General features: G+C 42.4%; 1 protein-coding gene across 1 annotated transcript; it reads left to right on the forward strand.

Annotated features, from left to right (window-relative positions):
• Window positions 1-816: 816 nt before the first annotated feature.
• rnf11b (ring finger protein 11b) lies at window positions 817-15,810 on the forward strand. The gene is made up of 3 exons (XM_079504952.1): window positions 817-1,444; window positions 13,374-13,543; window positions 13,966-15,810. The coding sequence occupies exons 1-3, from the start codon at window positions 1,325-1,327 to the stop codon at window positions 14,135-14,137; spliced, it is 462 nt and encodes a 153-aa protein (XP_079361078.1). The 5' UTR covers window positions 817-1,324; the 3' UTR covers window positions 14,138-15,810.
• The last annotated feature ends 459 nt before the right edge of the window (window positions 15,811-16,269 follow it).

Raw genomic sequence — 16,269 nt, forward strand, 5'->3', positions numbered from 1 at the left:
GGAAATGTGTGCTTTACATAATAATGTGATCTGGAGCATTAGCAAATCAAATATTTTCAGATGATATTCTATTCAGCTTTTGTTTTGTTTTTCTTTTACTGATATAAAGAAATTCCAATCAAATGTAGTGGCACTGTGATGTTTCTGGTGGATATATTATATTCTATGTCTACGGGCCTATGGCTACAACTGAGCGGAATGACATTCCTGTACATATTGAATGATTGTGTATTTTGTAATTTAAGATTAAGTAATCAAATTCCAATTCATCCCTCTTGTGTTGTCTTGTGTGGTTTCCGACCTACAGTATCATTTTCACCACAACTGGTTGCACAAAATGCACTACCACGTCATTATGTTTACAGTATACATTGGCAGAGATGGGCTTATCTGTTCTGTAAGTTCTTATCACAATTCACTGGAAGAAAACACTAAACATTATGGACAAGCAAGCCAGTGCAACCAGGAACAATTTAATATGTCATGATGTCATTGATTATTCCGTCATACTTGGTGACGTTAGTCATATCAGTCACTGGATAGCAGGAACAATTAAAACAAGGGTATAATAACGCCTAAAGAACAATATGTCATGATATGTTATTGATTATTACATCATAATTGACGATAACAGAGACCTGTCACTGTCAGTCACTGGAATAGACAGTTCCAAATATACATAGCTTGGTCGTACGTAGCTGTGTTTATGTTTTTACCAAACGACAATGTGAGCAGCGACGTAATTGGTGCTCGATGAGGGCTTCCTCGCAATGAAGAAATGCGATTGGTCCGTGTGATAGTGGGCGGGGTTTCGTGTTGCTACATCACCAGCCCTCCGTCGTTCCTCGGGAGATGGAAACTGGAAAGTCCCTGCAAGGGGGGTCTTCAATAAATAAAACGGCAATTACTTTTGTCATTCCAAGTGATAAATATCAATATTTTCGCCACTTTACCGCCTCGAGGGGCATACGTTTTTGCACAAGTGTCTCGGCCGTCGTTTGAACGTGCGAGTAAAAGTGTTCTACGGATGCTAGCCAGCGTTAGCAGCCTAGCTCTTTGTGTAGCTAGCTGGTAGCTGAAGGAGGATGTTTTGTTTGTGTTGAACTGAACCGAAGCTCGCTCCAGAGGGAGGGAGAGGACGTTTCTGTCGCCGTGGACGGATAGAAAAGAGAAAACAACACACTAGATTATCTTGGCAATTGGCATCATCGTACACGTTCACTGAAATATCAGTGAAATAAGTGGCGTGTAGAATCTGTACTCTGTAGGAAAGCGACACCCCGGAGAGAGCTTGTAGAGAGTTTGAACAAGAGGACGGAGAAAGATGGGAAACTGTCTGAAATCTCCGACCTCCGATGATATTTCATTACTTCACGAGTCTCAGTCGGACCGGGCCAGCTACGGGGACGGGGACCCCGACCTGGAGCCACCGCCCCCTTACCAGGTAACTTTGGTCAACTACCGTATGTGTTAATGTATGTAGGGGGTAGTGTTAATGTAACTTTGATAGTGTACAAATGTAACCAAATAGACCCTTATGTCCATTTTGTTTCATTTCAGAGTTGATACATGTATAAACCCTAGACACTAGGCTGATTTGATTTGGAAGGAAGGTCTTAATCCAGCTCACATATCTGTTGGTAATCGCCTCACCTCTTGAGGTGAGAAGACCGTACAGAGAAGACGGCCATCATATGCTAAACTGACAACTGTACTGTTTATAAACAACATTCAACAATATCGTCCTATAAAAAATAAACCAGCCCATGATCTTGTTGTCTCCTACTTGCTTTTACAACATTGACACTAACCAATTAGTTCTTTCTGATAGGTCCTGCCTGAGTGTGTCCACTCACCACAGTCATAATAGTCTCTTCACTCTGCAAAGTGAATGTGCTGTTTTGGCCCAAGTGCTGTATACACATAATTTTACCGACCTGGAACAGAGTCTGGTATTTGCTTAATGCCCTCTGTCCTAGTCAATAAAACAAGCCCACCATAGTTCTCTGTTTTGAGGGCAGTTTTGAGGAATGACAGTCACAACTTTATCAGCTGTTTGCTTCATCATTATCCCTGGGGTAACGGCTCTTGTTTGTCTGATGTTTTTAGTTCCAGAATTAGATCATCCACAGATGACTAGGCCATAAATATTATACTATGTATGTATGTATGTATGTATGTATGTATGTATGTATGTATGTATGTATGTATACCATACCATACCATATATAGAGTGTTTGTTTTTCTTCCTGTTTTAAGAAGTCACTTGTGTTGCATAAGGGGAGTTTACATGTCTCCGGGCCAAGCTAAGCTGCATCTGTAGAGTTTAAGATAGCCTACATCTTTTTAGAGCATGGGAAACGGAAAGCGACTACATGTCAATGTAGCATCATGAGAACTCGGCTATGGTTGAAACTTGAATCTGATATTTACAAACAAGCAGTCTTCTCCAGTAGCCTTGTCTAAAAGTCCAAAAGATTCACTGGCCTGTCTGGCCATCATGTGCAAACAGCATGTTGTGCTCAGTAAAGTTTATCCAGAGTTGTCTTTATGGTATTTTATTGAAAAGATGTTGCTTGAATCTATTTAAAAGTTGTGCTAATTTTTGTCCTGATATAAAACTACTAAATGATGATCCTCTGAAGTTGTAGTTGGCACATTTGCACTTGTTATACAAGTATTGGTCTGGTACACAGATACATGTGGTTAATAAAATGTTATTTTCTGTCAATTGTTGTTTTTTTGTAGTTTTTTTTGCCTATTCCGATACGTACTCACTTAATAAATCAGACCAATGGTATTTTAAGGTTACTTTAGAACATTTCCTGGTGTCACAAATCTGCAGGTCATGGTTATGGGTCATTTTCATTGTTATCATTATGAATGATTGTCAGAATAAGAAGTTAAGATAATAGCTGAACCAGGGCCAGAAGTCCTTGTAATGCATTTACTTCCAGGACTTGCCCAGAGTATGTCATGTCTAGCACGCCATCAGTATGTAATTAGGCCAAACCAGTTGGCCCCTGTGCAATAGAGGGAAGATAGAAAGATAAATGTTGACGCACATAGACCTAACCCTGCTTAAGACACAGCTTAGATTCTTCAGACGAACCCTGACTAAGCTTTCCACTATATGTTCAGAAAGTCATAACTTGTTTGCACTGACAGAAAATTTGCAGGATTCCTGTTGAAGCGGTTGAAACAATGAGTTTTGTGTTCATAAAGGACTCTTTCAGACCAGCTGGGTCTTAAATCCTCTCCTGTTGGTTTAGTGACCGCAGTGGTCAGCACTTTTGGCATTCAAACCCTGGCTTAGGACTAGGCTGTCACAATTATTACATAATGAAACGGTAATCGCCTCATCGTGATCGCAATTTTTGGACATGATCACATTTATTTAGCATAAAATTTGGAGCGAAACGAGACAGACTCCGTGCAGTCACTTTCAGTAGTAGAGCACTGCAGAGGGGAGCTGTGTGTATGTGACTGTGTCCAGGTGATGGTCGTTAATGCATCAAGGAAGGCAATTATGTTTCTGCACTGTCAAATAGGTCTACATCTATCCTAAAATGGCATCAAAGAAAGCTTTTTTTTACATGTTAACTCGAGCTAGGTTCTAAACAAGAAAACATGTTTACAGTTGCTGCACAGAAATGTAGCACTTTTACATGAAAAGTAATGCTACTTTTGCAATGTAGCTCAATACAAATTAGTAGTACATATGGTACATATGAGATTAGTAGCTCGGGTGGGATAAATCATAAAACAGAGATTTTTCGTATTGTCAACTTAATATTGTGATTCGAATGATATCGTGATGCGGTGCATGCCTAATTATCAACTCAGGCCAATTTGAGTGTCAGTGTTTAAAAAGGGTGCTTTTTTTTAAAGGGCACTATGTTTAAAATGCTTAAAGTGGTGCCTTTTTAGGCTGAAATATCCAGATTCCCATACCCGGTCCAGAAATGGAGTAGAGACACAATAAATCAGCCTACCATTCAATTGGAGCTCATGTACACATGTGCATATGAAATCAAAATCTATTCTTGCTTGAACCTGTCTGTCAGTCTGACTCCTATCAGAGTCAGACAGTGTGTTTCCTGGGATTCTATAAGTCTGGGATGAATCAGGGGAAATGGAATTCCACCATCTGGGTCTGAGCTCCTCTTTGCCTGTTTGGGGCTTGTGTGCGCCAGTGCCATTGTGTAATATCCTGGCTGAAAAACAGTGCACAGAGAGGCTTTCTGTACTAAGAGGCTTGTGCTTTTTTGAGTCATATATGGGACTGTACGGGACCAGAGTTTCCTGAAAGTAAGCATATTGGCCTAACTGTTTGATGAATGGATGTTTGTGGGCTAAATGGATGGGGTCAGATGTACAAGCCCACCACTTAGGCTAGCAGACCATAAATTGGCTTGCCAAAATATTTTCAAATATGTGTCACCTTGGAAGGCTTAGAAGTGGGTTGCAATGCAATTTAGTTTCCTTCTATGTGACTGTGAGATAAGTCAGTTGTGCAGTCTGTGCACACTCACATGTGTCTGAGTTGACTGGAATGTATGTTTGTGTGAATGTTGCTTACAGACCGACACGTGTGTGTGTGTGTGTGTGTGGTGATTTGGAAAGCAAGAGAAGTGCTGACTCATCACTCTGGGACTGGCTTACAAGAGATAAGGCACCCCTGCATGTTTGAGTGTACAGTGTGTTGTAGCCCCCTACAAAAGCCCCTGTCAGAGATGGGAGCAGTGACGGGAGTGTATTGATCACATCAGTGTGTGGCACAAAGCCTGCCGTCAGCCTGTTTTATGACTTGAACTCTTTAACGGCGCGTGCGTGTGTGTGGCCTATTGAACCCTGCAGCTGATGCTGATCGGGGTCACATTCACAGAGCACACACATTTGTGTCAAATTAGGACACACAGACACCGTTGCACCGCTCGGTTCACGGAGGTGTGATTTTTGTTCTGTGTGCGCGTGTACTTGAGTTTATGCAGTGCAACCACTTAACTCGGACACCGTTTCTCTCCTTTTCAGCTTTGCTAACAATTCTGTGTTTGTGAAGACGAGGGGGCGTACTAGAGAATGATCCAAGACAAGACTGCAAAGCTCGAGATTAAATGATCCTTCTGAAATGTTTGGTGTCCTGAGGGATACACACAAACATTCACAAGGGTGTGTGGTGGTGGAAAGACCATCACCAAAGCACACTGCTGAGCCTTGCTGTCAGCACTTTGCTTTGAGCCCAGCCAGCTCAGTAAAAAGAAGTGAGGGGAGAAGGTTTTCTTTAGAGGTGCTTTCTAATGAGCTGTCAAGTTTGGGGAGGGGGAGGCGAGAAGGAACAGAAGGGAGTGAGAGGTAGAGATGAAAGACGAGAGTGAATTTCTGAATGGCTGAGTGTGCTTTTTGAAAAAAGGATGAGGCATTCATGCTAAATCGATTTGTGCTCCACAAAGTTCCTTTTTAATAAAAAAAATCTCCAGATTTGTGAAAACAAAATACACAAGTCACATGCACCTGTTTTTCCTCACAAATCGCAACGTGGTGGGAAATGTGAACGTGTGTATCCACTTCCATTTTAACAGATAATCTCCCACAGTTAATACCAATACAATGGTTTATACCCTATACAGATTATAGGGTAACAGACTATGATCATACTGAAATGTATTTCAGGAACTAGAGCCCGAGTTTTTATCAGAGCTGCATTAATTAATGAGGGGAAGTCTGTCTTTTGAATTAGGCTACTATCATATCACTGTCAATACCACGAAAAAATGTGGCACATCATTCTAATCTGTGCCCAGCGAGGCAGCCGACGGCGACATTAAGGCATCATCTTACCTTTTGGAGGGGAGAGCTGGCTTAACTTTGGCTAAGTGACTGGCCGACTTGCAAACAAGCCGATGCCATTCAATAATGTGGACTTCTAGTTTTTATAGAATTGGCCCTAGTGACTGTCATTTCGGCTGTGTATATATAGGCTACATTTTTTTAATGTGCTGACCTTATGGTGCTGACCAATGTTGGGCCCATAGCCTACATATTTTATGCAAGGTTTGGGACTATGAATTGATTCAGCATGAAGACTAAAGCATGCAAAATGCATTTACGCGTTGATCCCGACCCTGATAAGTCAGCCTGTCACTTGACTTGAGAATGGTCATAGAATATGCTCAAAGTCACGGTCAAAAGAAATATTATGAATTCCCACCTAAGAACCTAGGAATGGTCAAGAATCTCGGTACGCTCCTCCTAATATGAGCGTAAATTGCTTGATGAATCTGGGCCGTAGAGTGTGAGTGTGAGAGTGAGGGCGTGCGTTTCTACCTTTTACACACGTTAGAGGGCTAAGATGTGTACGTACATTCTCGATGGGGTCTAAATATACTCGGCCTGTCTGTAGCATTGACTTCCTGCCTTTACTGGATTGATGAAATAATGTGATACACACATGCTATTAACTTCACCGTCATCCCTTCCTGATGCATCAACAAACACTTCCTGTGATGCTAATGTCCATCCTCTTTCTCCCGATTGTTGCCTTTTATGATGCTATGTTACTATGTTAATGCATGATCTATGCTGAGAGCATGCTCAGCTGTGCACTCTGCATTGTGTGCAGGTGTCTGCACTCTGCACTGGGTTAGAGGGCTCAGTTACTGTGTGGGCCCCTAGACCGAGGGTTCAGATTTCAGATCCTGCAAGCGCTTCAGTTTCTGGTGTACTAGTTTCGTATAAGTGCACATTAAAGCTGCTTAGGAACTTGCACAGCATTGACTGCTGCCAACAATTGGGTCACAATAATGATGACGGCAAATAATAATAAAATAAAAAGATTAGGGAACTAGTCACATTAGGCTAGACTGAGTTGTACCCTAACTTTAGACAGCTGATACCAGACAGAGCCTGGACTCCTTGCATTGCGCCTCAGTTTCCCAGAAGCCCTAGCAAGCCATGTGACACATGTTTTTCCAGTCACATCATCAGAATGCATCACATATCACACTATGTCTGTTAAAACGTATTAAAAACGTGAATTAAACGATGAAAACATAACTTGTGTAACTTGTGAATGGGACGGAAAGTGTTAATTAACCTTGAGAAAGGATCGAGAAACAAAGCTTGATGCAGCTGGTTAAAATATGACAAACATTAATTTGTTTTACATGAGATGCCCATAAAGCAGAAAGACAAGGGGATATCTGGGATATTGTATTCTCTCTATCCGACATGCCCTTAACACTGACAAGGGCTGCTGCAGATCATTTGGTGTGTCTGACTGACTGAGGTGGACGAGTGAGTGGCGGTGTGTCTGTATACCAATATCTATGTGTGTCTGGGTGGAGACCAGAGCTACTGCATGCCGGTATTGAACTTGTGGGTTGAGAGTGCCCCGGTCTATCTCACCGCTTCCCCTTTCTCTGCATTTCCTTCACTTAGTGTTAGATTAGAGATAGCTCAACTATGTCCCCTCAGTAATCTCTCTCCTCTTGTTCTCTAACTTTTATGTTCTGTGTGGACCCCAGGAAGATTAGCTGCTGCTATGCACCAGCTAATGGGGATCCTAATAAAACTCTAACTTCTCATCAAACCAACTGTGTGTGTGTGTGTGTGTGTGTGTGTGTGTGTGTGTGTGTGTGTGTGTGTGTGTGTGTGTGTGTGTGTGTGTGTGTGTGTGTGTGTGTGTGTGTGTGTGTGTGTGTGTGTGTGTGTGTGTGTGTGTGTGTGTGTGTGTGTGTGTGTGTGTGTGTGTGTGTGTGTGTGTGTGTGTGTGTGTGTGTGTGTGTGTGTGTGTGTCAACCTACGGTCATCTAATCATGGAACAGTTGTCTCAGCCCAGCTGACACCGTGCATACATGGAGACAGAAACGCGATGCTGACAGGGACACAACACATCGTGTTGTGTGTGTCGTCGTCCCCTCCCCCCCCACACACACAAGCACCCAAGCTACAGCTGCTACCATAGCCTTTATTCCCTGGCCTCGCTGATGGCTGCTGTCTGTTTTTGACACAGACAAGTGGCACGGCTGTCAGAATGGCAGACAGTGGGGACGGGAACAGAGGGCGGCCGTGACAAAGCTTCAGCTACTAAAACCATGCTGAGTCATGGCTTTGAATGTTGTACTACCGAAGTACCTGGCTGCTAGCTAGCCTTGGCAGTGGCACCTGTTGTTGTGTGTATGAGCTGCAAGTATTATAGTGACCTTATTTGCAGAATGCTCTGTAGGTCTTATAGTTGGTCCCGACTCCCTCTGGATCATGGAAAACATGGAAACTGGAGAGATCTGTTGTCAAATGAAATTCAAAATATACTATATAAACCATGCAAGTTTATGCACTTCAGCTATTGAACTTACTCAGCCCATAAATGGCTATGCCTGGCTGCCTATATTTGAAATGGAGCAATAAAAATCACACCCGTGTGAACTGAGTGGTGTAAGGTATTATATAGCCTAGTTCTGACGTAATGTCTGCCGTAATGAAATCGGCATCAACCAATCAGCATCAACCATGCTCATTTTTTTTGCACAGACAGACAGACTAACAAAGCCAGTTGTAGGAGTGGTTTACACCACTCAAAAAGCCACATATTAAGGTGGCGTGTATGCTACCATTTTAGATGATAGGGTGATCACCTAAAATGGTAGCATGCAGCCACTATACTCTCCCCAATATTATTGGTAAGCACTACTGTTTGTGCTCCTGAGTGATTCAAATACATTTTGGATGCTGGAACATGACACGACACAGCACTAATCTGATTCATAATGTGTTGGTAATACAGAGGTTCTGCCGGCAGCATGCATCAACAACGGCCAGCTGGGACGTCCGTGTGGCGTACAGGGAAAACGCTTGCCTCACTGCAGAGACCTGAGTGAGACCAATTCCCGGCAGCAATGCCTCCTGCTTGGCTGGGTGTGCAAACGAACAATGGGCAGTATTTGTGAGTGGGAAGGTGGCAGGGAATTTAGTCCTTGTCAACTACACTATTGACTGGTTGGTCAGCATATCATTTCAGCAGGGATGGGAACTGGGGGAAATGGCATGAACCTGAGTACGTACACCGTACTCTCCCCCTGGAGAAATGCCCCAGTACCAGGTGAAAATAAGTGGCTAGTGGATGAGACATTTGGCCAAGTGGTGTGCACTGTGCAGTGGCTCGTGTTGTGACCATAGGTCGCAGATTATTATGAACACCTGATCTTGATCTGACCTCATCAAACCCTGTACACTGACATGCTCCATATATGGCCAGACCTCATTAAAGCCTGTACACTCAAGACACTGCCCCCGCTGCCACCCTTAGATCTCCATATATGGAGCTGACCAATTCTGACATTCCATAATCCATATGTTGATCTGACCTCATCAAACCCTGTACACACAAGACATGCTCCATACAGTATATGGCCAGTACATGATTCATTCCATATGTTTATCTGACCCACCATGCCAACGCACCAGCACTCGCCCAGCAGTATACCAGTCTGCCATCACACAGGCAGATGCGTGCAAGCGGCCCTCAGGGCGTCTTGGGTACTTAATGAAACCGTGCCCTGTGGCACAGTTGGTAGTGCTGTCGCCTCACAGCTAGAAGGTCCTGGGTTCGATTCCCGCTCGGGACGCTGTGGGTGCTGGCGGCGTGTTTCCTCCTCATCAGTGCCCATACCCGAGGCGGGGTTGGCGAAAGGGCCTTTCTGTGTGGAGTTTGCATGTTCTCCCCGTGTCCCCTAGGGTAGGTACCCTCACAAAAAACATGCAGTAATCCTGGTTTCTAAACTGCCTCCCCCTGGCCAGCCGGGGCGCCTGATGGAGGGGAAAGGAACTGGTTGGAATAACGTGTTCCTTCCACACGCTACGTCCAACCAGGGAAACTCCCCCTGTCAGGTGTAAAGGAGCAACTTGGGAATGAAGGAAGCATGAGTTCAAGTCCGTTGCTCTCCCCATGTCTCCCATATATGGGGACTAGGTTGGCGGAGGGTGTGTAGAGCCCAGGATCACATTAGATAATTGACACGTGTGAAAAATGCGTTACAAAATTATGGGATAAAAATTATAAGAAAAATATATATATATATCCTATACCCTAAAACAAATATTTTTTTAAACGTGGTGTCCTGATTTTGGCCATGGTATAGGTCAGTGTTTCCCAACCTTTTTTGTCCCAGGGCACACTTTTCATAGCCTAAAAATCTCAGGGCACACCTAGATATACGGTATATGTATGTGTATATAATATATGTGTATATAATATATATATATATATATATATATATATATATATTCATCCAATATTTTGAACTAAAGTTCATGGTTCCAAAAAATGAAATATTTTCGTTTTTTTTTTTTTTTCGTTTTCTTTTTTGAAGGAGGGAGGGAGATATATTGTGTTGGCCGAACGAGGCGATCATGTATGGACACTTGGACAGTTGGACAGCTATTTTTCGTGGCACATTATGTTTAATCACAACAACGTCACGTTTACTTTACCTCCTCAGTGTTTGGGTCGGGACATGTAGGACTGTATGTGTCTGCTGTCTACGTGCATATGCGCGAAATGTAGCGTCTTCTGGATGCATCTCTTTTGCATTAACATTTCAATGGCCGAGGGTCGTAGAGTCTATTGTTCCGTCGTTATCGCACGTCTAATGGTTAGACGTGTGACAACAACAACGACGCAACAATAGGAAGCCTGCAGCCCAGTAGCTATAATATTGCTTTCGGGGGAGGGTTAGTGTTATTTTCGGTCAAATCAGGCGGCACACCTGGACACATCAAACGGCACAGTAAAGTGCCACGGCACACAGGTTGGGAAACACTGGTATAGGTAACAGTTTTTCATTTCTTAACTGAATGGATTTATTTTGTTATTTCTTGTCTTGATATTTTGACTTGCCCTTGGGGCCAAATTTGAAAGCCACTGCTCATCACAAGTTAACATTTTCCATTCCTGCAAATGTTGATTTAACCGATCTTGATCCATTCGTTTGATCCAAACACTAAAAATAAGCCTGTATTTTGAATAATCTGTCTAGCCGTAGTGCACTTGCCACTTGGGCTGTGTCCTTGATCGTTTTGAAATATTTGTAATAGTGAAGTTACTGAAGTACCATGCTCCTTACCATAAAGGTCTTCTCTATTGAGCAAGTGAAGGCGGTGTGCGGGTTCTAAACGTCTGATCTACCAACGTATCTGTACCTGAGCTGAACTAGGTGCAAAAGACCTTTGTTTACTTATCCTCAAAGTGTGCAAGGTTTCCATCCTGTACCAGTACTGCCTTTTTTCTTTGCAGTGGGGCTCTAATGACGGCAATGTCGGTTGGTTGGTCTATCCATACAACACATTGCACTCAAACAAGAAATTCTAATTTGCCATGAGGATAAACCCATCACTCTCAGATGTGGGCTACAATTGGCGCTTTTAACTCTTGTTTCTCACCATTTCCATGAGCACTTTTTGGCCTTTCAGAATAAGATATGTAACACACATCCTCCATTCTTGGTGCTGAGGTAAACTGTTTAAACAGACAACGTAGAAAAAAAGCAGGGGCTCGCAACTCACTTTATAATGCTCCAGAAAACCGTGAAGTCTTTGTCAAGTAAGATACTTGACAATGACCTCACGGACGGTGCCTGCTGTGTCGCTGAATAAAAGTTTTCTGGCGCATTATAAAGCGAGTTGCGAGCCCCTGGTTTTTATTACGCTGTTTAGCCTTTTACATTTTAAAGGAATCTAATGCTGAGCTTTATGCAAAAAAAACAACATTGTTGCACAAGTGTGCCAGGCTGAAGTCCTTAATGATATGAATGATATGCTGGTATGGTATTGGTAGGGTTAATCAGTGCCAATATTATGAACTGACTATTGTGTGCAGTGAGTTTATATTGTGTCTCTGTCTGACTCAATACACTCGGATACTGAAACTGGTTACACTACAATAGTTGCTCTTCATTCAAAATGACATTGCTGACAAACATGATGAGAGTCTTATGACTTCCCTTTCACATCCGTTTCAGGTGGTGGAGGTTACCTTTTCTCAGCTCATGTGAACCAGACTCGATAAACATTCACTGCTATTTTCAATGAAGTCATGACTGTAGAAGTAACTAACTAGCCCATGTAGGTTAAAGGAAACACTGCCACCCACTGGCTCATACAATCTCTGGACAGAAATATTTAGGCCAATGCATATTAGTTCTATTCTATTCTAAGCCTTTAAGTCCCACACACCTTTTTCAGTGGCAAATTCCTTCTGAAATAACAAATAATAATTATATCTATGCCTATCAAAATATGCTATTGTTTCACAGTCATCTAGTTTGAGTGTGATGAAGGCCAACTGTGGCCTGAAATGTTGTGTACCCTGTCATGTCTGTGTTTTAAAACGCTGAGTAGCAAAGCTGTTGTGCAGACTAAAGAAAGGCCTTTTCAGATGGGAAGCAACTGACGTGCCTTGGTAATTCAGTCTGCTTTTGTCCCATTTTTAGAGAGGAAGTTTATTGTTAGATTCTTCTGCCCATACTTCAGTTCATTGTGTATTTTGTCTATAATTAAAGTAGACCAAAGTGAGGCATTTTGTTGTAGTTCAAAATGAAACTCTTGCTGCAAGTATTTGGTGGAGAGAGGTCTGACTAGCAAGTTCCCCAAATATAACAAATCACATGGCTTATTGTTCTTCTAACCCTTTGCACATTTTTCATACAGAGGTGGGACAAATATGCAGGGGATTTCCCACTTGTCTCAAGTACCATAAGGAAATGTACACTTGCTCACTTATGTCAGCATGAATCTCATGGCAAAATGATGGAACCTAGTTGAGTTTGTGCTCAAATGTTATTTCCCTCTTGCCACTTCATGCACTTTGTTTCTATCATGTTTTGTTCTGCCCTATTTTCATAAAATACTTCATTGCCAGAATGTAATGTAGTACATGCAGGAATTGGGATTGGTCAAGAAGACGCTCATTTGAAATATTCTTAAACGAGTTCAGTCAATTCATTGTAGCACAATTGGTGCTTTATGCCCAGCCCAGTGAGCCCCTGGAATGCACCCAACCTATAATTAGACAAGTCACAATAATTACATAATCACCTGATGTTAATTATTTGAGATAATCGCGATTATTTTGCATACTGGTAATAGTCCAAAATTAATCTGTTGAAAAATAGCTAAAATAGGGGGTCTGCACACCAGTATTGCTGGGGGGGGAGTTTCTCCCTAAAATTAAACTGAAAGGAATGTATTAGGGGTGCATGACCAAAATAGTTTGGGAACCGCTGCTCTAGAGGACCATATTAACCTAGGGCTGCACATTAATCAAATTTCACTGCTTTGATCGGAGTTCATGAAACTCTTCATTTCCCCTTTTGCAGGAGCAGATCCGTGTGCCTGTGTATCACCCCACGCCCAGCCAGAGCCGCCTGGCCACCCAGCTGACCGAGGAGGAGCAGATCCGCATCGCACAGCGCATCGGCCTCATCCAGCACCTCCCCAAAGGGGTCTACGACCCGGGTCGTGATGCCTCTGAGAAAAAAATCCGAGAGTGAGTATGAAAGAACCCATTACCTTTTACAGCTGGAAACTCGTGTGCCCAGCCAGCATTTCTCCAACGTGCAAACCTTTTTTAAATTTGTATAGTTTTATTTTTTTTCGTCTGTAGAAATCGTCGGCACAACGCTCTTCAAAACCATGTGTAGCATAGTGTCTAAAATTCCTATGGCGTGTGAGACATTAGGGACATTTGCTGTAAAGGGAATATTCATACGCTGTTGAGGTGAAAATAGGACATCAGTGTAAACACATTTCTGCTTAGACTTGTTAGTTCTATAGGGAGTCCCTAAGGACTCAACTGTAACATCAGTAATCCTTTACGCATACCGTAAGTACACTTTGTCAGACAGTTGGGTTGTGTACTTACTTGTATCTTGCGATATCTTATCTATATGTCTGTGTTCCCCTGTGTAGGTGCGTTATCTGTATGATGGATTTTGTGTACGGGGACCCCATCAGGTTCCTGCCCTGCATGCACATCTACCACATGGATTGCATAGACGACTGGCTGATGAGGTCCTTCACATGTCCCTCCTGCATGGAGCCTGTGGATGCGGCGCTCCTCTCCTCCTATGAGACCAACTGACTCAACACACATGCCCACAGAATGCAGACAAAATACGTGCACATGCCCATACATATACAGGGGAAAAAACTAGTTTTGCCTGACTGTCCAATTGGCCCACTCTCTGAACCCACAGACTGAGGAATGGAGTCAAAATTGCGCTTGGAATGCAGTGCAGCTGACCTGGCATGAGTGTGTGTGTGTGTGGGAGCGAGCAAACTTGTTTCTGGTCCTCAGTAGTCCTGCTGGACAGGGTTGTCTGTGGGTGGAGGGTTATAAATGTGGCAGGGCACATTTATAATGTCAAGATAGAGGTTTAAAGGACGAGAAAGGAAAGAAGGAGATGATTGACGACGGAGGGGGAAACGGAAGAAGTGGATGAACATAAAATGACCCTTGATTCTCGATAATTATAAAAAGTGTATAATTTCAGAATTTCCTCATTTATTAGTGTGGACACACGTACACGCTTCCCTTATGATCAGATGGACTTCTGCAATGTGCTGAACAATGAACTTCTAGCCACCACCATCAGAAAGTGCTTTGTGCTTCTTAGGACACTGAAGCATGACATCATCTCTCCTAATGCAAGAGCAAGAGTGGCAAACTCTTGGACAACAGACAATAGATATCTGCCCTAATACAGATGCCTGCTACACAATCCTATCTGCTGAAAGAAAACATGTGATTTTAAGACATAAAATAGGACTACTCACACAGGCGGCTTACATGTCAGTGCGTATATCTGAGAACAAAATGCATTACTGGTTGCTTGGTTGGTTGATTGATTGATTGACTGCGACTTTGTGGAATACGGTATGTTATGATTTTGTTCTTTGAGTCAGCATAAGGGCTCTGTTAAATCTTCACCAACACAAAAAAGGAAGTCCTGACAAATTGTATGTAGTATGTAGTCACCAATGTAACGTATAGCTAGCATACTACTAGTACTATGAAGCTATCTGCTGTTTTTCATGACTTGTTGGTCATCCGTGAGGCTGCAAATGATTGGCCAAAGCACAAAGAGTTATGCTAACAGATTGTCTACATATGAATGATGCACACGTATTTCATACAAATCAAGATAAAGATTTGCACTTCTTCATTGGATTCGAGGATGAGTTCAGCATATGCATACAATACTTAAAAGGGAAAACCACTCATTTTCAATGTTGTGTGGAAATATATATTTTTTTAAAGTCCCCCCCCCCCCCCCATTCTGTTTAGCCTACAACTGGATGTCTATAACTTGGGGTCATGTGATCAGTGACATGTTTGGTGCTTGTAAGCAGTACACATTGAGGCGAGAGCACGGCGTTGTGGTGTGAGGTGCGTGGAGGCTTGCTGTGGCGTTTTGAGATGGCGCCTAAGGGAGCAGCGGTCTTGCTCTGTGCTAAGGAAGTGGCCAGACGGACAGATATACAGACTGACTTTTTTTCTTGAATTATTAATAAGATAGTTCAATGTTGAAAATGAGTGGTTTCCCCTTTAATGTTGAAGTGGTGAATGTTTTCCCACATACTGTAGTGTACACTATCAATATGTTGTTTTTTTGTTTTTCAAACCTCATTGATGCTTGCCATAATAATGTCCCAAGAGCAGCATCCCCATATTTGTTTTAATGTTAACATGAGCCCTGTTCTGTAAACTATGTCAACAGCCTTGCAATTATGAGAACAAGGCTTTGAAACTTCTCTCATTGGAAGGATCGTTTTTTAGAATGGATGTGGTTTGTACTTCTGGGCCCTATCGCACCCAGAGGTATCCTGTTTTTGTTGAACTGTTGCTTATTCGTGGAACCAGTTTTAAAGCAAACATTGATGACTGGAAGATGGGCTAGTTGCAGGAGTTTCATCAGGTGTTTAAATCGGACTGTTAGACTGTGAGTGAGCAACTGGAAATGCAGGCAAATTGTGCATTGAATTACTAACCTTACTGTGTTGACAAAATGTTCTCAGTTTAGACAGTCATGAACATGTAGAATGAATTGCTCTTAATTGAAAATGTAATTTAAATCACTGAAGAATAATGAAAAATAATTATAAAAGTGTTTATAGCCCAAACCTGTTTAGCATAATGTATAAATAGGACATGAAATGGCAAAACATTACTCATCCCCTTCAACAAGAACAATGGTTCAAGGTTTTTATTGT

This window comes from Electrona antarctica (genome assembly GCF_951216825.1).
Source record: "Electrona antarctica genome assembly, chromosome: 7".
Lineage (NCBI taxonomy): Eukaryota > Metazoa > Chordata > Actinopteri > Myctophiformes > Myctophidae > Electrona > Electrona antarctica.